Source organism: Schistocerca gregaria, chromosome 1, assembly GCF_023897955.1.
Source record: "Schistocerca gregaria isolate iqSchGreg1 chromosome 1, iqSchGreg1.2, whole genome shotgun sequence".
In the NCBI taxonomy this organism is placed as follows: domain Eukaryota; kingdom Metazoa; phylum Arthropoda; class Insecta; order Orthoptera; family Acrididae; genus Schistocerca; species Schistocerca gregaria.
Window position 1 is genome coordinate 10,564,840 of NC_064920.1, and position 22,699 is coordinate 10,587,538.

Genomic DNA, 22,699 nt, shown 5'->3' on the forward strand with positions numbered 1-22,699 from the left:
TTTACTGCATTTTTATATTTTCTCCTTTCATCAATTAAATTCAAGTTAACATGTTGTTGTTGTTGTCTTCAGTCCTGAGACTGGTTTGATGCAGCTCTCCATGCTACTCTATCCTGTGCAAGCTGCTTCATCTCCCAGTACCTACTGCAACCTACATCCTTCTGAATCTGCTTAGTGTACTCATCTCTCGGTCTCCCTCTACGATTTTTACCCTCCACGCTGCCCTCCAATGCTAAATTTGTGATCCCTTGATGCCTCAAAACATGTCCTACCAACCGATCCCTTCTTCTAGTCAAGTTGTGCCACAAACTTCTCTTCTCCCCAATCCTATTCAATACCTCCTCATTAGTTACGTGATCTATCCACCTTATCTTCAGTATTCTTCTGTAGCACCACATTTCGAAAGCTTCTATTCTCTTCTTGTCCAAACTAGTTATCCTCCATGTTTCACTTCCATACATGGCTACACTCCAAACAAATACTTTCAGAAACGACTTCCTGACACTTAAATCTATATTCGATGTTAACAAATTTCTCTTCTTCAGAAACGCTTTCCTTGCCATTGCCAGTCTACATTTTATATCCTCCCTACTTCGACCATCATCAGTTATTTTACTTCCTAAATAGCAAAAGTCCTTTACTACTTTAAGTGTCGCATTTCCTAATCTAATTCCCTCAGCATCACCCGATTTAATTTGACTACATTCCATTATCCTCGTTTTGCTTTTGTTAATGTTCATCTTATATCCTCCTTTCAAGACACAATCCCTTCCGTTCAACTGCTCTTCCAAGTCCTTTGCTGTCTCTGACAGAATTACAATGTCATCGGCGAACCTCAAAGTTTTTACTTCGTCTCCATGAATTTTAATACCTACTCCAAATTTTTCTTTTGTTTCCTTTACTGCTTGCTCAATATACAGATTGAATAACATCGGGGAGAGGCTACAACCCTGTCTCACTCCTTTCCCAACCACTGCTTCCCTTTCATGCCCCTCGACTCTTATTACTGCCATCTGGTTTCTGTACAAATTATAAATAGCCTTTCGCTCCCTGTATTTTACCCCTGCCACCTTTAGAATTTGAAAAAGAGTATTCCAGTCAACATTGTCAAAAGCTTTCTCTAAGTCTACAAATGCTAGAAACGTAGGTTTGCCTTTTCTTAATCTTTCTTCTAAGATAAGTCGTAAGGTCAGTATTGCCTCACGTGTTCCAACATTTCGACGGAATCCAAACTGATCCTCCCCGAGGTCTGCATCTACCAGTTTTTCCATTCGTCTGTAAAGAATTCGCGTTAGTATTTTGCAGCCGTGGCTTATTAAACTGATAGTTCGGTAATTTTCACATCTGTCAGCACCTGCTTTCTTTGGGATTGGAATTATTATATTCTTCTTGAAGTCTGAGGGTATTTTGCCTGTCTCATACATCTTGCTCACCAGCTGGTAGAGTTTTGTCATGACTGGCTCTCCCAAGGCCGTCAGTAGTTCTAATGGAATGTTGTCTACTCCGGGGGCCTTGTTTCGACTCAGGTCTTTCAGTGCTCTGTCGAACTCTTCACGCAGTATCGTATCTCCCATTTCGTCTTCATCTACATCCTCTTCTATTTCCATAATATTGTCCTCAAGTACATCGCCCTTGTATAAACCTTCTATATACTCCTTCCACCTTTCTGCCTTCCCTTCTTTGCTTAGAACTGGGCTGCCATCTGAGCTCTTGATATTCATACACGTGGTTCTCTTCTCTCCAAAGGTCTCTTTAATTTTCCTGTAGGCCGTATCTATCTTACCCCTAGTGAGATAAGCTTCTACATCCTTACATTTGTCCTCTAGCCATCCCTGTTTAGCCATTTTGCACTTCCTGTCGATCTCATTTTTGAGACGTTTGTATTCCTTTTTGCCTGCTTCATTTACTGCATTTTTATATTTTCTCCTTTCATCAATTAAATTCAATATTTCTTCTGTTACCCAAGGATTTCTAGCAGCCCTCGTCTTTGTACCTACTTTATCCTCTGCTGCCTTCACTACTACATCCCTCAGAGCTACCCATTCTTCTTCTACTGTATTTCTTTCCCCTATTCCTGTCAATTGTTCCCTTATGCTCTCTTTGAAACTCTGTACAACCTCTGGTTCTTTCAGTTTATCCAGGTCCCATCTCCTTAATTTCCCACATTTTTGCAGTTTCTTCAGTTTTAATCTACAGGTCATAACCAATAGATTGTGGTCAGAGTCCACATCTGCCCCTGGAAATGTCTTACAACTTAAAACCTGGTTCCTAAATCTCTGTCTTACCATTATATAATCTATCTGATACCTTTTAGTATCTCCAGGGTTCTTCCACGTATACAACCTTCTTTCATGATTCTTAAACCAAGTGTTAGCTATGATTAAGTTGTGCTCTGTGCAAAATTCTACTAGGCGGCTTCCTCTTTCATTTTTTAGCCCCAATCCATATTCACCTACTATGTTTCCTTCTCTCCCTTTTCCTACACTCGAATTCCAGTCACCCATTACTATTAAATTTTCGTCTCCCTTCACTATCTGAATAATTTCTTTTATTTCATCGTACATTTCTTCAATTTCTTCATCATCTGCAGAGCTAGTTGGCATATAAACTTGTACTACTGTAGTAGGTGTGGGCTTCGTATCTATCTTGGCCACAATAATGCGTTCACTATGCTGTTTGTAGTAGCTTACCCGCATTCCTATTTTCCTATTCATTATTAAACCTACTCCTGCATTACCCCTATTTGATTTTGTGTTTATAACCCTGTAGTCACCTGACCAGAAGTCTTGTTCCTCCTGCCACCGAACTTCACTAATTCCCACTATATCTAACTTTAACCTATCCATTTCCCTTTTTAAATTTTCTAACCTACCTGCCCGATTAAGGGATCTGACATTCCACGCTCCGATCCGTAGAACGCCAGTTTTCTTTCTCCTGATAACGACATCCTCCTGAGTAGTCCCCGCCCGGAGATCCGAATGGGGGACTATTTTACCTCCGGAATATTTTACCCAAGAGGATGCCATCATCATTTAATCATACAGTAAAGCTGCATGTCCTCGGGAAAAATTACGGCTGTAGTTTCCCCTTGCTTTCAGCCGTTCGCAGTACCAGCACAGCAAGGCCGTTTTGGTTAATGTTGCAAGGCCAGATCAGTCAATCTTCCAGACTGTTGCCCCTGCAACTACTGAAAAGGCTGCTGCCCCTCTTCAGGAACCACACGTTTGTCTGGCCTCTCAACAGATACCCCTCCTTTGTGGTTGCACCTACGGTACGGCCATCTGTATCGCTGAGGCACGCAAGCCTCCCCACCAACGGCAAGGTCCATGGTTCATGGGGGGAGGCAAGTTAACATACATCACCAGAAACAACAAAAGCCCAAAATTATCTTCACACAGAATAGAAGAACAGTCAAGGTTCATAATATCAAGTATGTCCATGAAATAAATCAGACAACCAAATGGACAAGACTGTATTGTGAACTGTAACAGTGTCAGGAAAGTGCAGCAGACATTCCATGTAACCAAAAATATTCACAAAAAGAAGGTACGCTCAACTGAGCTTGAGCTAAGAAATTAACTGTCAGTGACACAGCTTTACAAAAACCTAGCATTATCATCAAGAAAAGGTATTGAAGAAATGGAGAAAAAGTTATAGTCCCAAGGAAAACCTCAAGCCAAGAAAAACCTACTGTGCAGGACACAAAAACATACAAAACAAGAAAAACCTACAATGCAGAACACAAAAACATACTAAACATGTAGAAGAATGTGAGATGTTATATGAAGGTGAAGGGTCAAAATTCTTAGTACACAACTTAAACTGTCAACACAGCATACTCAAAGAGAACATTTACTCACTTTAAAAGCCCAGTAGAAAAGGTAACTTATGCAGAAAATAGTTTACTAAGAACACTAAGCTACAGGCGATCATTACACTGGTCAACAACAACAACAACAATCTTTCTTTCAGTTACAATAACAATACACACTGTTTCTGGAACGTAATTTGCCCTTAAATCCAGATCTAATTTCAAAATTTCTGTGCCAGCCTCAGTTTTCATGTAATAAGTGGTTCAGTAAAAGCTTCCAGCAGTCTACGTATTATAAGTATCTGCCAAAATGATAAATTCTCACAATAAGACTTCCAGGAAAAAAACAACCTGCAGCATGCAAAAGAATCAAAGAAATGACTAACATAAGAGTAAAGAAAGGAGTGGAATCATTTCTAAAAACATTTCCTTCTGGTTTCTGCAATACTTTGGATATTCTGCCTCAGGAACATTGTTTCATAAGGACCAGCAATTGTCAGACAATGTTGTGGTACTCAATTTGTCTTGCTAACATTTGAGAAATGTCCTGCTGAAATAATTCTCCATATTCATCACTAAAGGTGTCAAGGTTATACGGGAACGAGTCCAAATGATCATTAAAGAAATGTAGTTCATGTGACACATTACATCCAGTAAGCCGGTATGATATTAAAAGTTCTGTTACAACATTGTGACATTTCCCAACCTCATGGTTGCCTAAAAAGTTCTTGTAGACACTTTGAAAGGCAGCTATGCTACTATTCCAACATGACTCAACAAATCACGGAAACATTCCTCAGACATTAATTCCATAATTTGCATTCTTGTAAATACTCTTCCTTGTATTTTTGCTTCGTCAATCCTTGGAAACTCTTCTCACAGGTACATGAATCCATAAGTTTTGTCTAAAGCTTTAGAGAAGTTTTTAATGAGATCTCTCTCTCTTTTTCACTCTCTGTCTCTGCTGTCACCCACTTTCATAGGAAGCAGCAGTGCTTTGTTAACCCAAGCTCCATGCCAAGAAGGAATGCAGTTAACTTCAGACTGCCACATGTATGCCACTTTCTCAAACTGGGTAAGTGTGAGTAGCAGGTTAAAGTTCCCAAATATCTCCTTCAGATTAGCAGTGTGATCAAACAGAACAGAAGGAAAGTTATTCCTACAGCAGATATGCATTGTTTTTCAGATTGACTTTTCTGAAATCTTTGGACGAGTGCCACTCATTTTCACTGAAATTTTGGCCAACAGTCTCCATAAGGAACTCAATATTCACGAAAACAAATGGTGGACACAATAAAAAGCCTCTTTCATAGTATAAAGAATAAGATTACATCCTTTTAATGTCGAAGCTAAATCTTAGCCTATTGCTTTGACAAATTTAAATCATCAACAAGATCACCAAGGTAAAAATTGCAGCATATCTGATTCACAGAGATCTTAAAATGCTGGGTCAGCATACATATCTCCTTGACTGTCTTCTGGATGTTGACCATTGTATTTGTTGCACTCATAGTTGCATTGTCAGGAGGCACAGCTATCAAAAATTCTTCACTGTGACATACAGGTCTTTTAAAAGATGGTAAATTAGAATATTACACCATTATTCTTGATTTCAAGCGGATTCCAACTATTCTTCTCCAACAAGAATTACAGTCCATTGTGTCATCCAAGAATTACAGTCCATTGTGTAATCCATTATCACCCCCCCCCCCCCCAAAAAAAATCATAGGAACAGCAAGGGAGATGTGATGCGAACCTTCTAACCAGCCTGTAAGGGGTTTAGATTATGTGGAGGAGCCCAATTCTATTTCTGTTCACCAACTTAAAAATGTTTGTAGCTCTTATTTACAGGATAATTAAGTTTGCATTTTTGCAATTTTGGAGTTCATTCTCCACAGATATAACAAAAAGAATTTGTGTTGTTTATATAAGTACAATGCCTTTCTTCATCTGAATTATTACAAAACACAATGCACAGGCTTTCACAACCTTTGAAAGACAAGAAGTCCCTTCCTACAACTATCAAAACTCCTCAATGCAGAAACACAAGTGCCAAAAAACAGAATGTGATTCTGTGTGTTCAAGCACAACTCATCACTTTGAATGCAGCCAAACTCCTTTCATTTCCCAGACCTAGATTTCTGAAATGAACTGTGGCCACTTGTAATAACGCCTCTTACATTTTCAATTATTTTTCAACAATTAAATCTGCAGAATATTTAAGTTAACCCACAAAAGGATATGCAATACATGGTATTTTCAAGGATTTTGACAGATAGATGGCAGTGTGTGACAGGAAAACTGAGGCTCATGGCCTAAAGCTGAGTTCATTTTTTAATTAGGAAAGAACATATTTCTTCACATTCTTTGTAATAAAAATGTTGCTGACCGGTGGTATTAGAGAGGAAGACACAAAAGACAGAAACACTGTAAAAAGCAAGATGTGCATGTCTCAGGGGCAGCAGCACTCTTGTGGAGAAAAATTTTGGATAGAACAGAAGAAGTAAGCAACCGGAGTCAAAGAACATCATGAGTGGACCAAAACAGTCCAAAGTTGACTCCAGGAGAAGTGCATCCAACCAGTGTTCCCCCCCACTGTGAATTTATGTTAATCTTGTAGATAATTCCTAATTTGTTCAACTTTTTTAGACTTGATATTAATTTTCTTTTGCCTCAATTTCTCTCCAATGTGTATCAGTTGATACTGTGTTCAAAGCAACTTTTGATCACTCCATCACTTTTCCACACATTTTACTTATCTCCCTAGCAAATACAGGACTGTATTCACTTTTACCAAATTATGTTAAGTTACACTTAGATAATTTTTTGAGGCTATTCTGTTTCTATAATTACACCTTCCTATTTTCTAACCATACATTTGTTGTTTGTGTAAACCATGTTATGCATTTAGCACATTCCCCTTACACTGCCCATCCAAACAGATCTAGGTTTGTGATAAATATGTGCCAACAAGCTACACAGTTAATTATAACTGCATATTTACATCACACATTTTAAGTGACAAGCTATACAATTAGGTTCACACACCCCACAAAAACAAAAAAAGTTTACAAAGTGTGAATTGTGTATATGCAAACAAATGGTGCAACAGCACAATAAAAATGTGAGTAGCATATACCTATCTGTTGTCAGTTACTGTACGTTCTTAAAAATCTAGTACATTACCTTATCAAGAATAACTAAGTTATATAATTTGACATACAATATTTCCAAAATGTACCTTTAATGTTAAATAAAAGCCCTTGTTGAACAAATGTCCCATAATATTGGCACAAAGTTGATTCATTCCAGATTTCAGCACTTCCATATGCTTTGCTTTTAGTATGAACCACGTATTAGTTGATGTAAAGGCCACTAATGTATGCAGATACAACAGCATTGTGCACATATCTGCTGGGTATTCTGGATGCAGATCATCCAAGTAAATGCAGCATTTCCACAAGATGGTCTTCATATGAGAGATCCAGGCCAACGCATATTCTTTATTTAAGGCTACACCAACATAGCTCAGCTTCACCGAGTCACTTTCAAGACTAGAAACTAAATACCTGAAATAAATTATGTAAAAAAAGTTATTCATTTCAAACACAAGCAACAGGTATATTAAATGAGACTTCTGTCTGTAGCCGTATAAGAACTTACTACTAAACATTTAGTGTTTCAGAACAGACACAGATACAACAGAAATACAGGTGCACAAACGTAACGTTCCAAACATGGAACTCATATAACTGCATGCTATAAAAAATAAAATTACGGAAACTGTGATGATGCAAATGGTATCAATGTTTTTTACTTAAAATGGGTCATATGTGAGATACCGAAAATTTAAATGTATGCAATGTCTCCAAGTCTAAGCTGAAAGTGTAAATATAAGGGTAAGTTAAATGAGAGCAACATAGGTGGAGAAAAAGTAAGTAAACTGTTTATTATTTCTAAAGGTATTGTCATAACTGTTAATACATTTATTCCTCTCTGATACAAGACAGACAGTGCCTTCATGGCAAAATGTTTGTGGTCGCCTATGAAACCATGATTATACCCAGGCGTGCACCTCTTCATCCAAAGCAAATCAACAGCCACAAGTGCCTTTTTCACAACTCCAAAAATATGGAAATGACATGGGGAGGGATTCGGACAGTATGCAGGGCGTGTAAGGGCATCCCAGCAAAACTTTGGCAGCATAGTCTAAACAACCTGTGGGCCTCCCCTGAAGGAGGATACATTTGTTTAAAACTTATGGTGATTACTTAAAATAATAAACAGTTGCCGAACAGAGTGGCCGAGCGGTTCTAGGCGCTATATTCTGGAACCGCTACAGTCCCAGGTTCGAATCCTGCCTCGGGCATGGATGTGTGTGATGTCCTTAGGTTAGCTAGGTTTAAGTAGTTCTAAGTTCTAGGGGACTGATGACCTCCGCTGTTAAGTCCCATAGTGCTCAGAGCCATTTGAACCCCAATAAACAGTTTATTTTCTTTTTCTTCCAACTATTTCTTTTTCATTTGACTGCCCCCTATAGCAAGCAACCAAGAACATTATCCCAGAAGGGCAGAGACAAGAATATGCCACGTTGCCATGCTACAACGACAGTACACTGAGTCTTGTAAAACCTTGCTGCTAACTGAGGCTGAAAATGGCATATATAAGACACACACACATACATTGGTCGTATTAAGCAACGATGAGACTACGTTCCTTACGAGGAATATGGCTGTACCACAGAAATCACAAAGTTATAGCCAAGTGGTCATTGTAACTGATATCATTATAAGAAGATGGAGAAGTAAGCAACAAAAATAATTAACAAACTATGAAAGTGAGAAAAGCAAAGTTCTTGAGGTTGGACTTTCACCTAATACTACAGTTCCATTTATACAAGGGATATGTTTTGAAAAAAGTAATATTGCTTATTGATGATGCAATTTTAAGACATTAAAATTTTACAACATTTATCTTTAGTAATAAAAAAGGCAAATAAGAGAGGTGTTGTCACAATAAAATAGGTAGGCTACATCAGACTTGCCTCTCAGTTTCCTGTTCTATTTTTAAAAAAATTATTTTCTGGAAGGAGCACAGAAAACTGGTATGGCCAGTTTAAGGGCTAAAGCAATAGAATATGGTGGAACCTGGCAATAACAACTTCCAAAGGATCCTGAAAGTTACGTTGTTATAAATGAGTGTTGTTGCAACCGAGATTCATATTTTCAGCATATTGTGGTGACAAATAGAAAAAAACACATTTATTCAGCCTTCATTTATTTTACATTCAGTATTCACTCTTAAGCTTACTTGAAAATAGTATGTAGAGCAATATGTAGAGTACTCGCCAAACATCTTTACTTAGGAGTGAAGTCCACTAGACACTTTCTAAATTATGCCCTACGTTCGTTATTTCTTTTGCAATTTTTCTGCTCCCCGCCCTAGCTTTGTAGAACATGTTCACAATTCTAATGGCTTCTAAAGTGTCACTCACAGTAGGGCTAGGCACTATTTCTTTCTTCTTCTTCTTTTTTTTTTCTTTTTTTTTCACCTCTCTTCTCTAGCTCACTTCATGGTCACTGTGGCCCTAATTCTTCACTTCATTTACAATTTCCTCTGCAATTGTACTTCGGTTGTAACAACATCATCATCTATAGTTGCATACATTTCAGTTGCACTGACTGAGAATATCACAGTTTATTTCAGGCAGCAATTCCGATAGTGGCAGGTCATCAATGTCATCGAATGTGTCTTCAGTTTCGGCAGCATTTATTCCTTCAGCTGTGATTCCCACATGAAGGAAATAGTTCTCGATTGTTTGAACTGACTTAGCTCCGATCTTTGGTACTCCATCTGGTGGCACCCAACAGTGTAATACATGAATACTGCTTTTTCTCATTGTATTGTATAATTTTCAGTAATGTGAGCTTACAATAGTGGCTTTTCAGACTCTTAATTACTGCCTGGCCCATGGGCTTCAATAAGCCTGTTGTATTTGCAGGAGAAAAATGAGTTTAATATTCTCCAGACCGGAGAGTACAGGATGTGCTGGACAGTTGTCAACAAGATCCAGTATCTTCCTTTTCTGAGTTCTCATCTCCCAATCCCTCTTTCAGCTTACATGCTTAAAACACCTAGAATTTTTTGATTTACCTATTTATTGATTTACCTACGATGAGTATTTTTTTCTTCTCAATTCCATCTGTGTTAGCAGAAACCAGAACTGCTATTCGTTCTTTAGATAACTTGCCACCAACACTTTTTTCGCCCTTGAATTTCAGTGTTTTGTCATGTGTCAGTTTAAAGAAAATGCCTATCTCATCTGCATATCATTCATGAATTGTACGCCACATGATAGTGAACCACTGTTGGATTGTTTCAGTATTCACACTGTTAGCTTCACCACTCGCTTTGCCAAAAGTATTGTTGTGCTATTGCTTGAACCGAACCTGTCAGTCCAGCCACTGCTGCACACAAATTCCTCACCTTTTAATATCTTGGCAAATTCTTCTGCTTTCACCATAAGGAGAAGTCCACTAATGGGTACATTGATGCCTCTCTGTTGCTTAAACCACGTAAGCAGCACTTCATCCATGTTGCTCCTTTCAGCTTTCCGTAATTGTTTAATTTTATGTCCATTTTGTTCAAACACAGTAGCAATTTTATCCTTGTTCTTCCAAATCATTTGGACTATGAAATTTATGAGGCCAAACTGATATACACATCAACTTTTTAGCTGCATTCTCGACTTAACGAATCACTTTCTCTTTTTCTTCCACCATTAAAACTTTTCTATCACTGGCCATGCTGTTCTAAAATGCATGCACTGCATAATGAATTGTTATGGAAACTGACATCACAGAGTGTTAACCACTACTACAGCATGAATGGGCTAGGATAACGGTGAGGTGAGGAACCTATGCCACTCGTATTGTTGACAGAAGGGCAGAGAGTATGATACGCCAGGTTGCCATGTTGCAACAACAGTACACTAAGTCATGGAAACTACTGCTGCTAACTGAGGCTCAAAATGACGTATATGACGTACACGCGTATATATTTGTCATATTAAGCAAGGATGAGACATATCTTCCTTACGAGGAATATGGCCGAACCACAGAAATCACCAAATTATAGGCAAGTTGTCACTGAACCGAAGTCGTTATAAGAAAGTTCAACTGTATATGCAAGAAGCAATGACTCATATATACCGCCAAATAAAATTATTCCAAGCTCTCCCACAGAAATTAAGAATGTAATTAATTCCCTCTAAACCAAAAACTCTCAGTTAGTTGACAATATGTCAAGCAGAGTTCTGCATATATAAATAATGTATTCAGCCACAGATGCAACACATCACTATCAAACAGGATATTTCTACATGGCCTGAAATACACTACTGTCAGCCAGACCCCTTTACAAGACACATTAATAAGTTAGATATGAATAGTTAACAAAAAGATCCATTACTTACTTCCTCTTGACAGCACTGACAAAAATTATGTATGCAAGAACTGTCACGCCCCTCTCTCAAAATAAGACACTTAGACTCAATTGGGATTATAAGACTAGCTCTCCATGAAACACATTATTTTTCAATTTACACATCAGATTATAGAAACCTTAAATGACAAAAATACAGCCAATTAGTATTTTATTGTAAAAAGCATTCACTCTGCAGTTCACAATTTTCTCCTACAGAAGTTGCAATATTATAACACACCATCAGAGATCCTGTTGGTAACTGGCCTTCATCCAATCTAATTTTAAAAATGCAGAGGGTTGCATTAAAAAACTAAGACAGTGTGCACAATGGAAAAGCTTTTTCAGAATACAGAATAATCATTGCAGGTGTGCCACAGGGATCAATATTGAGTCCTCTCTTGTTCTCGTTTATTTTGTCTTGTTTTAGGGCGGGGGAAAAAAAAAATGGGTCATAACCGTGCCCATGTCATATCTGTAGAACACAAAGAAAAAAATTTGTTAAAAACAACTACACATTAAGCCCAATCGATAGAACGAAAGACAGCTAAAAACAAGGACTTGGAGAAAGGTTAGTAAAATATGCCATAGAGAAATGAGGTCCCAAATTAAAGATTAAATGTCCTTACCCATATTGCTATGATGGATAAACAAGTAATACTTGGTTGACAGCCCACGCGTTGTTCACTAAAACAGCCAGTAACTCAGAGAGCAAACATAAACGAGAAGGAAGGTGGTTAAAAAAAAGGGCATAGGCTGTCGCACGAAGTCAAGTTGGTGACAGGTTCACACCCATCAGGGAAGTGGGAAGTAGCATGAAGTTAAGCTTCCGGAGCAGGAGATAACACAGAAGAAAGACATACCCCGTACTGGTGATCAAAGAAGTCATCAAAGAAGGAGGCGTAGGATGGGTGGCCAGGCATGGAAGACAAATGACATGTGTATCTGCTGAGGAGAAAGTCATGGCAGTATGACAACAGTAGTTCAGCTGCATCGGCAAACAGAATCTCAACCGGGCTAGTGTAAAAGGCACACATGCCATGATGGTGGATAGTAGGGAAATGGAGCGAGAAGGACGGATGTGCAGATAAACAAAACACCCTGTCTAGTTTCAAACGGACAAGGGACTGATACAAACGGAGGAGGGAGGTCTGATCCGCTCCCCAGGAAATACAACTGAGGACACATAGGAGATTGAGAGACTGCATACATCAGGCTGCCAGATGACACAGGTAGGAGGACTAAGAAAGTTTCCTATAGAACATGAGCCCCACGAATTTCATAGTTTCAACGAACAGAAGAATAACGTGCCCAAGATGTAAAGATCATGGGAGAAACCAATTGTGCCACCATCATTTCATACAAATGGTTTTGTCAGTTCCGGAGATGCCTTGTGGGAGACAGGCCATAATAGGGTTCATGGCGATAGCAAAGAGGACAACACTCAGGACGGAACCATGAGGCACACTGTTCTCCTGGATAAAGGTGTCCGACAAGCCGCGACCCATACATTTACCTTGAAAATTCTTGTCTTTTAAAAATTTCTGCAGGAAACAGAGCACGCGGTCACCAAGCCCCGTGTGTAGAGAGTACGGAGGATACCAGTCTTCCAGCAGACGCCATACGCTTTCTCCAAATCGAAAAACATGACCACAGTCTGGTATTTCTGCAGAAAAGCATTCATGATTTGGGTTAACAAAGAAAGGAGATAGTCAACCACAAAATGGCACACTTGAAATCTGCAATGTGCTGCAGTTTAGTAAATTTTGAGACTCGAGCCACTATACCACCCGGGCATGAATCATACTTTCCATCACCTTGCAAACACATCTGGCGAGAGAAATGAGGTGATAACTAGTAGGAATGTGTTTGTCTTTGCCGGGCTTAGGTATGAGTATGACAGTGAGTTCAAGCCAGTGTCTGGGTAACATGACCTCTGCCCAGGTGTGATTGTACAAATGAAAGAGAAAGTGCTTGCCTTCAAGAGGAAGGTTCTGTAGCATCTGAATCTGAACATTGTCCGGTCCTAGGGTGAGGTTCGGGATGAAGAACATGGTCTAGCTCCATCACAGTAGAGGCAGTATTGCAGCACTCACGAGAGCCTGAGCTTCCTTCACTCGTTTCCACTGGAGAAAGGCATGGTGATAGTGGGTGGAGCTCAAGATCTCCGCAATATGGCAGCCCAAGCTGTTTGAGACAGCAGTAGGGTCCACTATGACATCATCTACTACAGTCAGGATGGTAATTGGGGAATGGCCCTTGGTCCCAGACAGCAATTGCAGGTTGACCCACATGATGGAAGATGGTGCGGAACTGTTAAAAGAACTAGTAAAGAAAATCCAGCTAGCTTTTCTGCTATCCCAAAGAATGCGACAACACTGTCCACACAACTGTTCGTAACAAATGCAGCTGGACATTGTAGGATTATGGTTTAAAGTGCAGACAGCATGTAACCACATGCGAATTGCGTCACAGCACATCTCAGTCCAGCAAGGGACCAGGACATTGTGCGGTAAGGAGGAAGTGCGAGGAATGGAATGTTCTGAGGTGGTAAGGATAACATTTGTAAGATATTTTACCTGGTCATCACAACTGGGGAAATGCTGTTCATCAAAGGTCGCCACAGAGGAGTAAGGTATCCAGTCAGCCTTACAAAGCTGCTATTTGGGCGTGCACAAAGGTGGGGTAGGAGCCAGCAATCACACAGCACATGGGAAATGGCTGCTCGAGTATGTGTCAGAGAGAACGGACCACTCGAGATGATGGGCAAGCTGGGCAGTATCAAAGGATAGGTCCAAATGGGAATAAGTATGAGTGGAATCTGGAAGGAACATGGTCACTCCCATGTTAAGGCAGATGAGGTTAAAATGACTGAAAAGGTCAGCCACGAGGGTATCTCTCTGACAGGTTCTAGGCAAGCCCCAAAGGGGATGGTGCACATTAAAGTCACCGAGGCTGGAGGAAGTCTGCCCTGATGACATCAAATGACAAACGGATGCAAATGGTACAAAGGGAAAAGATCAAGAGTGGAAGGAAAATACAGACTGCAACAGATTGAAGCCAGGTAGTCAGGGAGATGGGTTGACAATGAACGTCATCCCAGATGAGCAGATTGACTCTCCCATGAGATGGAATGCCATACTTGGGAAGAAGGTCAAAGTGGACCGGGAAGAAATGTGAGAGCAGAAAGCAGTCACAAGAACGCAATTTTGTTGCCTGGAGGCAGAGAACAAGTGTACGCTGCGATTCTAAGAGCATCCACAAATCCTTTTTGCTGGATCGAAGGCTGTGAACATTCCACCGAAGGAGAGTCATGATGAGGAAAGGAGAGAAGGGAAAAAGATGAAGGGGTGTCGCCTTGGTGGCTGCCGGGTACCAGCCTTCGAAGACTCGCTGCTACAGGGTGCAGGGGCTGGAAGATCTTGCTCCATGAGATCTACAGAGGCATCAGCATTCTCCCTTTGTTGATCTGCAGAGTCCATGGCAGAAAAATGGTTGATGATGCACATCGGCTACATGTAGGTCGTCCGGATGAGAGTATCATGTGGTGACACCTTTGAAGAAGATCTCTGGGTCGGCAAAAGAGAAGCCCTTTTGCTTTTGTTTGACTTCTTGGAGCCTTTCTGGTTTTCAGAAGAAGACTCAAATGTTTGTTGGCTGGAGGTACATCGGAAGTCTCTGTGGGAGTATTCTGTATGTCCTTCCCAGCCTGCTGGTTGTGTAGCAGGTGACTTTGCCCCATGAGGCGAAAGTTTGGTGGCTTGTTGCATAGCTGGAAGTGGAGACAGCAATGCTATCATGACATTGGGTGATTTCACAACTGCAGTGTGGAATTCGAGGTACCACGTCTGCGTGGACATGTCCTTTGTGGAGCGAGATGCAGCAAGAACAGTACTGTAAATGCCAGATGGTAGAACGCACGGTTTCCGTAGTCGGGTAAGGCACTTTCTCTTTCACCTGATCTCCTGAGCAGTCTGCTCATCAAGATATATGGGACAATCTTGGGAGGAGGTAGCATGGTCACCACTGCAGTTGATACAGCGGGGAAACGGAATTGGGCAATTGCCCTCATGAACATTTCTACCACAGGTTGGAAGCACAATTCTATCAAAAGTGACAAAAGGAGTGTGAGTAGGGCACTACGGAAGGATCTACCTTTTTATCGCCTGATGCACTGCAATGACATCCTGTGATGAGGGGTGACTCCATTCTCCTGGATATGGATGGAACTATGGGAGGCACCAACTTGGACATGGGAAAGTATGGAGCAACAGGAAGTTTTGGATAAAAATCGGGAGTGGGCCCTGGAAACCCCACTCATACAATGTGGCAAGGATATGATGTCACCAACTCATGTCGTATGCTTTACACAAGTCAAAAAATATAGCAACCAGGTATTGTCCTCTGGAAAAGGCTGTTCGGGTAGAAGACTCGAGGTACACAAGATTATCAGTGGTAGAGCGACCCTGGTGGAAGCCACCCTGACATGGAAAGAGTAGGCCACATGACTCCTGGACCCAACCCAACCGCTAACATACCGTATGTTCCAGCAGCTTACAAAGAACGTTGGTGAGGCTGACGGGCCGATAGTTATCCACATCAAGCGGGTTTTTACCAGGTTTAAGCACCAGAATGATGTTGCACTCCAGCCACTGCGATGGAAAGACACCATCGCACCAGATCTGGTCGAACAGAGTGAGGAGATAACGCTTGTAGTCAGATGACAGATGTATAATCATCTGGCTGTGGATCCGTTCAGGCCCAGGAGCTGTGTCGGGACAATGTGCAAGGGCACTGAGAAGCTCACACTCTGTAAATGGGCTGTTACAGGATTCACTGTGGCATATAGTGAATGATAGGACGTTCCCTTCCAGCTGCTGTTTGAGAGTGAGAAAGTCTGGGGAGTAATTCTCCGAAGCAGAGGCTCAAGCAAAGTGCTCAGAAATCGCGTTTGCATCGGTAGATAACACATCATTTATGGTAACACTAGGAACACCTGTTAGGGTCTGGTACCCAAAAAGAGGTATGATCTATGCCAGACTTGGGAAGGTGGCTCATAGCACCCAATGGTCGAGATGTATCTCTACCAACACTCCTGCTTCCATCATTTGATTAGTTGGTGAACGCGGGCATGGAGCCGATTAAAGGCTATGAGGTGCTCCAGGGGAGGGTGACGCTTATGTCACTGCAGAGCTCGTCTTTAATTGCATCAGAGACTTCTGGCGACCACCAAGGAACTGCCTTATGCCTCGGGCACTCTAAAAAGCAAGGCATCGCATTTTCTGCCTCAGAAATAATTGTTGTAGTCACCTGCTCAACCATAGCATCGATGTTACTGTGTCGGGGAGATTAAACCGTGACAAGAGAGGTGAAAGTTTCCCAGTCCGCTTTGTTTAAAGCCCATCTGGGTATACGTCCATGGGCCTGATGCTGGGGCAGAGACAGGAAGATGGGGAAGTGGTCACTACCACACAGGTCGTTATGTGCTCTCCGGTGGATAGATGGGAGAGATCCTGGACTGTGAGTTGATAAATCAATGGCCGAGTAACTAGCATTAAGCACAGTGAAGTGTGTGGCTTCCCCAGTATTTAAGAGGCAGAGGTTGAACTGAGACAGTAAAGTTTTGATGTCTCTGTCTCGGCCTATAAGCAGGGTGCCATCCCACAAGGAGTTATGGGCGTTAGATCTCCCAAAAGTAGGAAAGGATTAGGGAGTTGATCAATCAGTGCAGCTAATGCATTCAGGGGTACTGCACCATCTGGAGGAAGATATATATTGCAAACCATTATTTCCTGTGTCGTCCTTATTCTGACGGCCACAGCTTCAAGAGGGGTTTGAAGGAGCACAGGTTTACTACAGACCGAGTTTGTGACAAACACAAACTCCACCTGACACTTCATTATAATCACTACGGTTTCTGTAATATCCCGTATAGGTGCAGAGGGCAGGGGTCCGCATTGCCGGGAACCAGGTTTCTTGGATGGCAATGCAAATAGCAGGTGTAAAGCTTAACAGTTGCCGTAGCTCAGCTAGGAGTTGGAAAAAACTACCACAATTCCACTGGAGGATGACATCATCGTGAGCCTGGAAGGGCATGGGACATTCAATGAGGTAACTTACACCTCAGAGTCACTTGCTGCCATCGACTTATTGCCTGAGCAGTCTATATCCATTGTGTCTAAGGGTCTGGTGAGATCTAGGTCCCCAGCATATGCCAAAATCTTCACCCTTTCCTCAGACGCAGAGCTTCTAGGTAGTGGTGGTGGTGTGGGTGCCACCGCACTTTCCTTGGTCTTAGGGGTTTTCTTTTTAGATTTCTCTCGCTCCTCCTTGGGTTTCCTTGGCTGGGAGGGCTTCACTGGCACAGTCTCTGACACCAGCTGCTTTTGGGCTCTTCGGCCACTGGCAGGTGTCATCTTTCCCACTAGCAGGGAAGGGAGTACGCAAGGGACCCCTTCCTAGTGAGAGAAGCTGAAGAAGATTTATGCTTCTCCATCTTAGAAGTGGGGACGGACGTCAATGGTTGGGGGGTGTTGCTCTCGAAGTAGATGGTGCAGGAGCAACAGGGGGGGTGGGGGGGGGGGGGGGATGTCCCCCACCATGAAGGTGGCAGGTGTAGTCTTCCAGCTCTGAGAGGTGACCTGGTTTGGTGGAGCTGACGGTGCCAGAACTGTTGTAGCGGCGGCGTAAGACAATGTCGTACGCACAGGATGCACGTGTTCAAATTTTCTCTTAGCCTCAGTGTAGGTCAATTGGTCCAGGGTCTTGTACTCCATTATTTTCCTTTCTTTCTGGAGAATCCTGCAGTCTGGCGAGCAAGGCAAATGGCGCTCTCTGTAGTTGACACAGATGGGATGTGATGGGAGTCCGCAATCTCGACATGTGACGCTGAATATACAGCGGGAAGACATGTGGCCGAATGTCCAGCACAAAGCACCGTGTCGAGTCGGGGAAGGGATATAGGGTTTCACATCACAGTGGTAGACCATCACCTTGACCTTCTCAGGCAATGTAGCACCCTCGAAGGCCAAGATCAAGGCTCCAGTGGCAACCTCATTATCCCTCGGACCCCAGTGGACATGCCGGACGAAATGTACACCTCGCCGCTCTAAATTGGTGTGCAGCTCATCGTCAGACTGCAAAAGAATGTCCTTGTGAAATATGATACCCTGGACCATATTTAAGCTCCTATGGGGCATGATGGTTACAGAAACATCCCCCAGCTTGTTACAAGCGAGTAACTCCCGTGACTGAGAATGGGATTCTGTTCTGATCCAGACTAACCCGCATCTCATTTTGGACAAGCCCTCCACCTCCCCAAACTTCTCCTCTAAATGGTCAACAAAAAACTGAAGCCTCATTGTCATGAAAGATTCCCCATCACCTCTCGAACATACAAGGTACCGGGGCAAATAAGATCCACTGCCATCCTTAGCCTGACGTTCCTCCCATGGTGTGGCCAGGGAGGGGAATGATTTGAAGTCATACTTCTGTGCGTTGAACTGAGGTCGTGAACGCTTAGAGACTGCTGGTGTTTCACCACCAGCAAGAGATGATGGACTACGCTTCATCCCGTGTCATCCATCCTGATACCACCCACTCCGACCTGGGGCTCTCCCCACGGGCGCCACCCAGCCGAAGCAACGGCCACCTGGCAGGGTGACAGTGCCGGGAGTCCCGATGCCCCAGGGGGGATGGGGATCTACCCCTTGGTGTTCAGTTAATGGCGCAGGCATCAGCAGAGCATTCCCTGTGGGGTCAGGGGGTTACAACCAACAGTGTACATAGTGGCCCCACCACAACGGACTGGCTACTTTGTCGGATATCAGGTGCAAAGAAGTCCATGGTCATTGTTGATGCAGAAAGTGACACTGCATAGTGCATGGTGGGAAATTCATCCAGGAAGGTGTCCTCGCCCAAGAGATGGAGAATGCGGGACTGCAATGCGACAATGAGAAAGTGGGTTAAAGATCTCAATGCACAATGGACATAATGCACCATGTAAGGTGCCCTTCCCCAATTGGCTCACTCTTCGGGAAAATTTTGAAGAATGGAGGTCAAACCCTACAGGGTACCATCACATTAAGTCCAAAATGTGTGAAACTCCTTTTAGTCACCTCTTACGACAGGTAGGAATAGCTCGGGCCTATTCTAACCCTCAGACCCGCAGGGGGGAAATACTACTGAATATGCAGAACACTTTTCCAAAAACATTCCAGTCGTTTTGCCCAAGGGAGGGGAAATAGAATAGCAAGGTACAGCATGGAAGGGAAAAGGTGTTGCAAAGGCTGGGGACCCATAATAGCTAAAGAGCGACGAGACCCTGGAGGGACTCGTTATACATAAATGGGTGCAGATAATATACTCAAGAAATATAAAAAGTTTGCTTTGCTAACATTGAAAGAATTATAACTGAACTTACAGGGAACATCAACACTTGAAAATGTGAATAAAATTGTCATGAAACTGCTTCTCTGCAAATGGACTGTCGTTGAATTAAGATAAAGTACTACAGGTTCAATTCACTGCGGCACAGGGCCTGACTAAACAATTACAAATAATGCTAGAGGAAAAAAAAAACAACAAAGAGAAAGGAATATTCTAAATTCTTAGGTATTTATATTGATTAAAGATCTGAAATGGTAGTCATTATGCTACAGATTGTGCCCAACGTGTAAGCTCTGCAACTTCTGCATTACAGATAGTATCAGATTTTAGAGAAGAAAGAGTCAAAATGTTGATTTACTTTGCCTAGTTTCACTCTCCGGCATCATATTCTGTAATAAAACATCACTGAGGAAAAAAGTTTTTGTCATAGAGAAGCGTGTAAGGATAGTATATGGTGTCCAGTCTAGAACCTCATGTAGATAGCTCATTAAGGAGATGGGAATACTGACAATGGCACACTTACTCACTTTTGTAGTTTGTTGTCAACAAACAGCCACAGTTGGGAAACAACAGTAAAATTCATACATTTAACACAACAAGGAGAAATGATTTATGCTGTCCATCACTCAACACTAGTGTGGCACAGAAAGAAGTGACGTATTCAGCCACAAAAATCTTCAGGCACCTATCCACTGATGTAAAAAATTTTATGAGTTATAAAATTAACTTCGGGCACCTACCTGCTGACATGAAGAAATTAATGGATTATAAAATTAATTTCAAGCACAAACTGAAATCATGTCACAACTCAATCTACTTCACAGAGGAATTTCTGTATGTTTAGTGGTTGTAGACCATAGATAAGTATAAAACACTGTATGCAGGATGTTTACTAAAAAAAGTAAATGGTCAGCACACTGCTATAATTTCTGCAAGAAGGTGTACAGTACAATCTACAGTATCTATAAAATATGTGTATTCCATATTTGTGAGTGCCTGCAGTTATGGTCCATGAAACATAACTTTCAATCAGCTGCAAATACAATGACTTTTCAGGATGAGATAGAAACTTATAAATCATGAAGTAAGGTATCTTTAAAAAAATCTAATGTATACACGAAAATGTCATTATAGTATTGCAACATAAAGAATTAGTCTCAGTATTAGAAACACGACTCAACTTGAGATGCAGAACAATCGCTTACCATCCCAGGAACAAAAGCCCAGAGAAAGATACTTAATATGAATCGTATAAAAGTAAGTAAAAAATCAGACCAGGGCAATAACTGTAAAGACGTGAAAAAGTCAAATTCAGTATATTCTGTGTTTTGTACTATCTCATACAAGTCAAACATGTAATTACGTATCACACTTTATTATATAAACAAGAAAAATTCTGTTTCATGTAGCTGTTTGTTAGTTTTGTTTTAGGGTGCAAAAACAACTGTGGTCATATGCACCCAAGTCAAAACTACAGAACACGAAGACAGAGAGGGGTTAAAAAAAAGACTATACAATAGTCCCAATTGACATCAGAAAAGACATCTAAAAACAAGGATGTGGAGAATGGACTACAAAGGACATCATATAAAAACAGAGGTCCAAAACTAAAAATTAAATGGCCTTCGCCATATTGCTTTGACGGATAAAAAGTAAAATGCATTCAGCAGCCCACATGTCATTAGCTAAAATGGCTGATAACTCAGACGGCAAACAAAAGCAAGAACGTAAACGGTTAAAAAATGAGCTTTCCATCAGGAAGTGGCAGACAGCTAAAACTTGGGTGCAATGTGTACAAAGTGGTGGGGTAGCGACACTTTTCAAATGACGATGGCTAAAAAGGCAGTGCCCAATACTCAGCCTAGTTAAAATGACCTCCTCCCGGTGGGAGAGCTGAGAGGAGGTCGTCCAAGCCACTGGGAGAGGCTTAACAGGCTGGAGCTAATTCCCGTGAAGAGAGGACCAATGGTAATGCCAAAGAGACACCACCCACTGACAGATGGCAACACAGAGATCATAGGAGGGAATATAAGAACTAGTGGGCTGAGATATGAGGACTGCACCCTTGGCAGCAGCATCAGCAACCTTTTTTCCTGGTAGGATAACATGACCAGAAATCCACATAAACATCACAGTGACAGTTTTCCTGGATCCGTTGCACTACAGGATGGGTGATGTACAGTGCACATAGACATTGAAAGGTCCTGAGAGTGACTGAGCAATGAAACAATTGAGAAGTCTGTGTCTCTAGATGTACTCTGTGGCCTAATACAGGGCAAAGAGCTCGGCTGTAAATACTGAGCAGTGTGCCAGAAGCCGATAATGAAAGACATGGGCACCAACACCACAATCAGTCCGTGAGCCGTCAGTGTACACAGAGGTACTACTGTAAAGTTCCATGCAAAGATTCTGAAACTGAAGACGATAGAGAGAGGCTGGAGTACGTCCTTAGAAAGCAAATGAAGGGTAAGGTTAACACGGGCCGCTTCACGAAGCAAAGGTGGTGAAGGGTTCACACCAATCGGGTAAGTTGCACATACTGTGAAGTGAAGCTGCCATAGCAAGTGCCGAAAGCGGACTCCAGAAGGGAACAGAGAAGAAGGATGCACCCTGGCGATCAAAGGAATCATCGAAGAAGGACGCATAGGATGAATGGCCACACATGGCAGACAAATGGCATGCATACCTGCTGAGGAGAAAGGCACAGCAGTAGGATAGTGGTAGTTCAGCAGCTTCGGCATACAGACTCTCAACTAGGCTAGTGTAAAAGGTGCCAGTGGCCAAACGGATTCCATGATGGTGGATAGTGTTGAGATGGTGCAAGAGGGACAGATGGGCAGACAAATAAACAAAGCACCCATAGTCGAGTAACGAACGAACAAGGGACCGGTACAAACAGAGGAGGGAGGTTTGATCTGCACCCCAGGAAGTACCTCTGAGGACATGTAGGACACTGAGGGACCACGTACAACGGGCTGCCAGGTAAGACAGAAAGGAGGACCAAGAGAGTTTCCTATC

General features: G+C 42.0%; 1 protein-coding gene across 1 annotated transcript in view; it reads right to left on the minus strand.

The window, feature by feature from the left end:
• The window catches only part of LOC126323250 (ubiquitin-protein ligase E3B), a 280,679-nt gene that overhangs the window by 229,057 nt on the left and 28,923 nt on the right, over nucleotides 1-22,699 (minus strand). Inside the window, exon 3 of the mRNA XM_049994667.1 lies at nucleotides 7,053-7,380. Coding sequence (XP_049850624.1) covers nucleotides 7,053-7,380 — 328 coding nt within the window. The remainder of the gene's footprint in view (nucleotides 1-7,052; nucleotides 7,381-22,699) is intronic.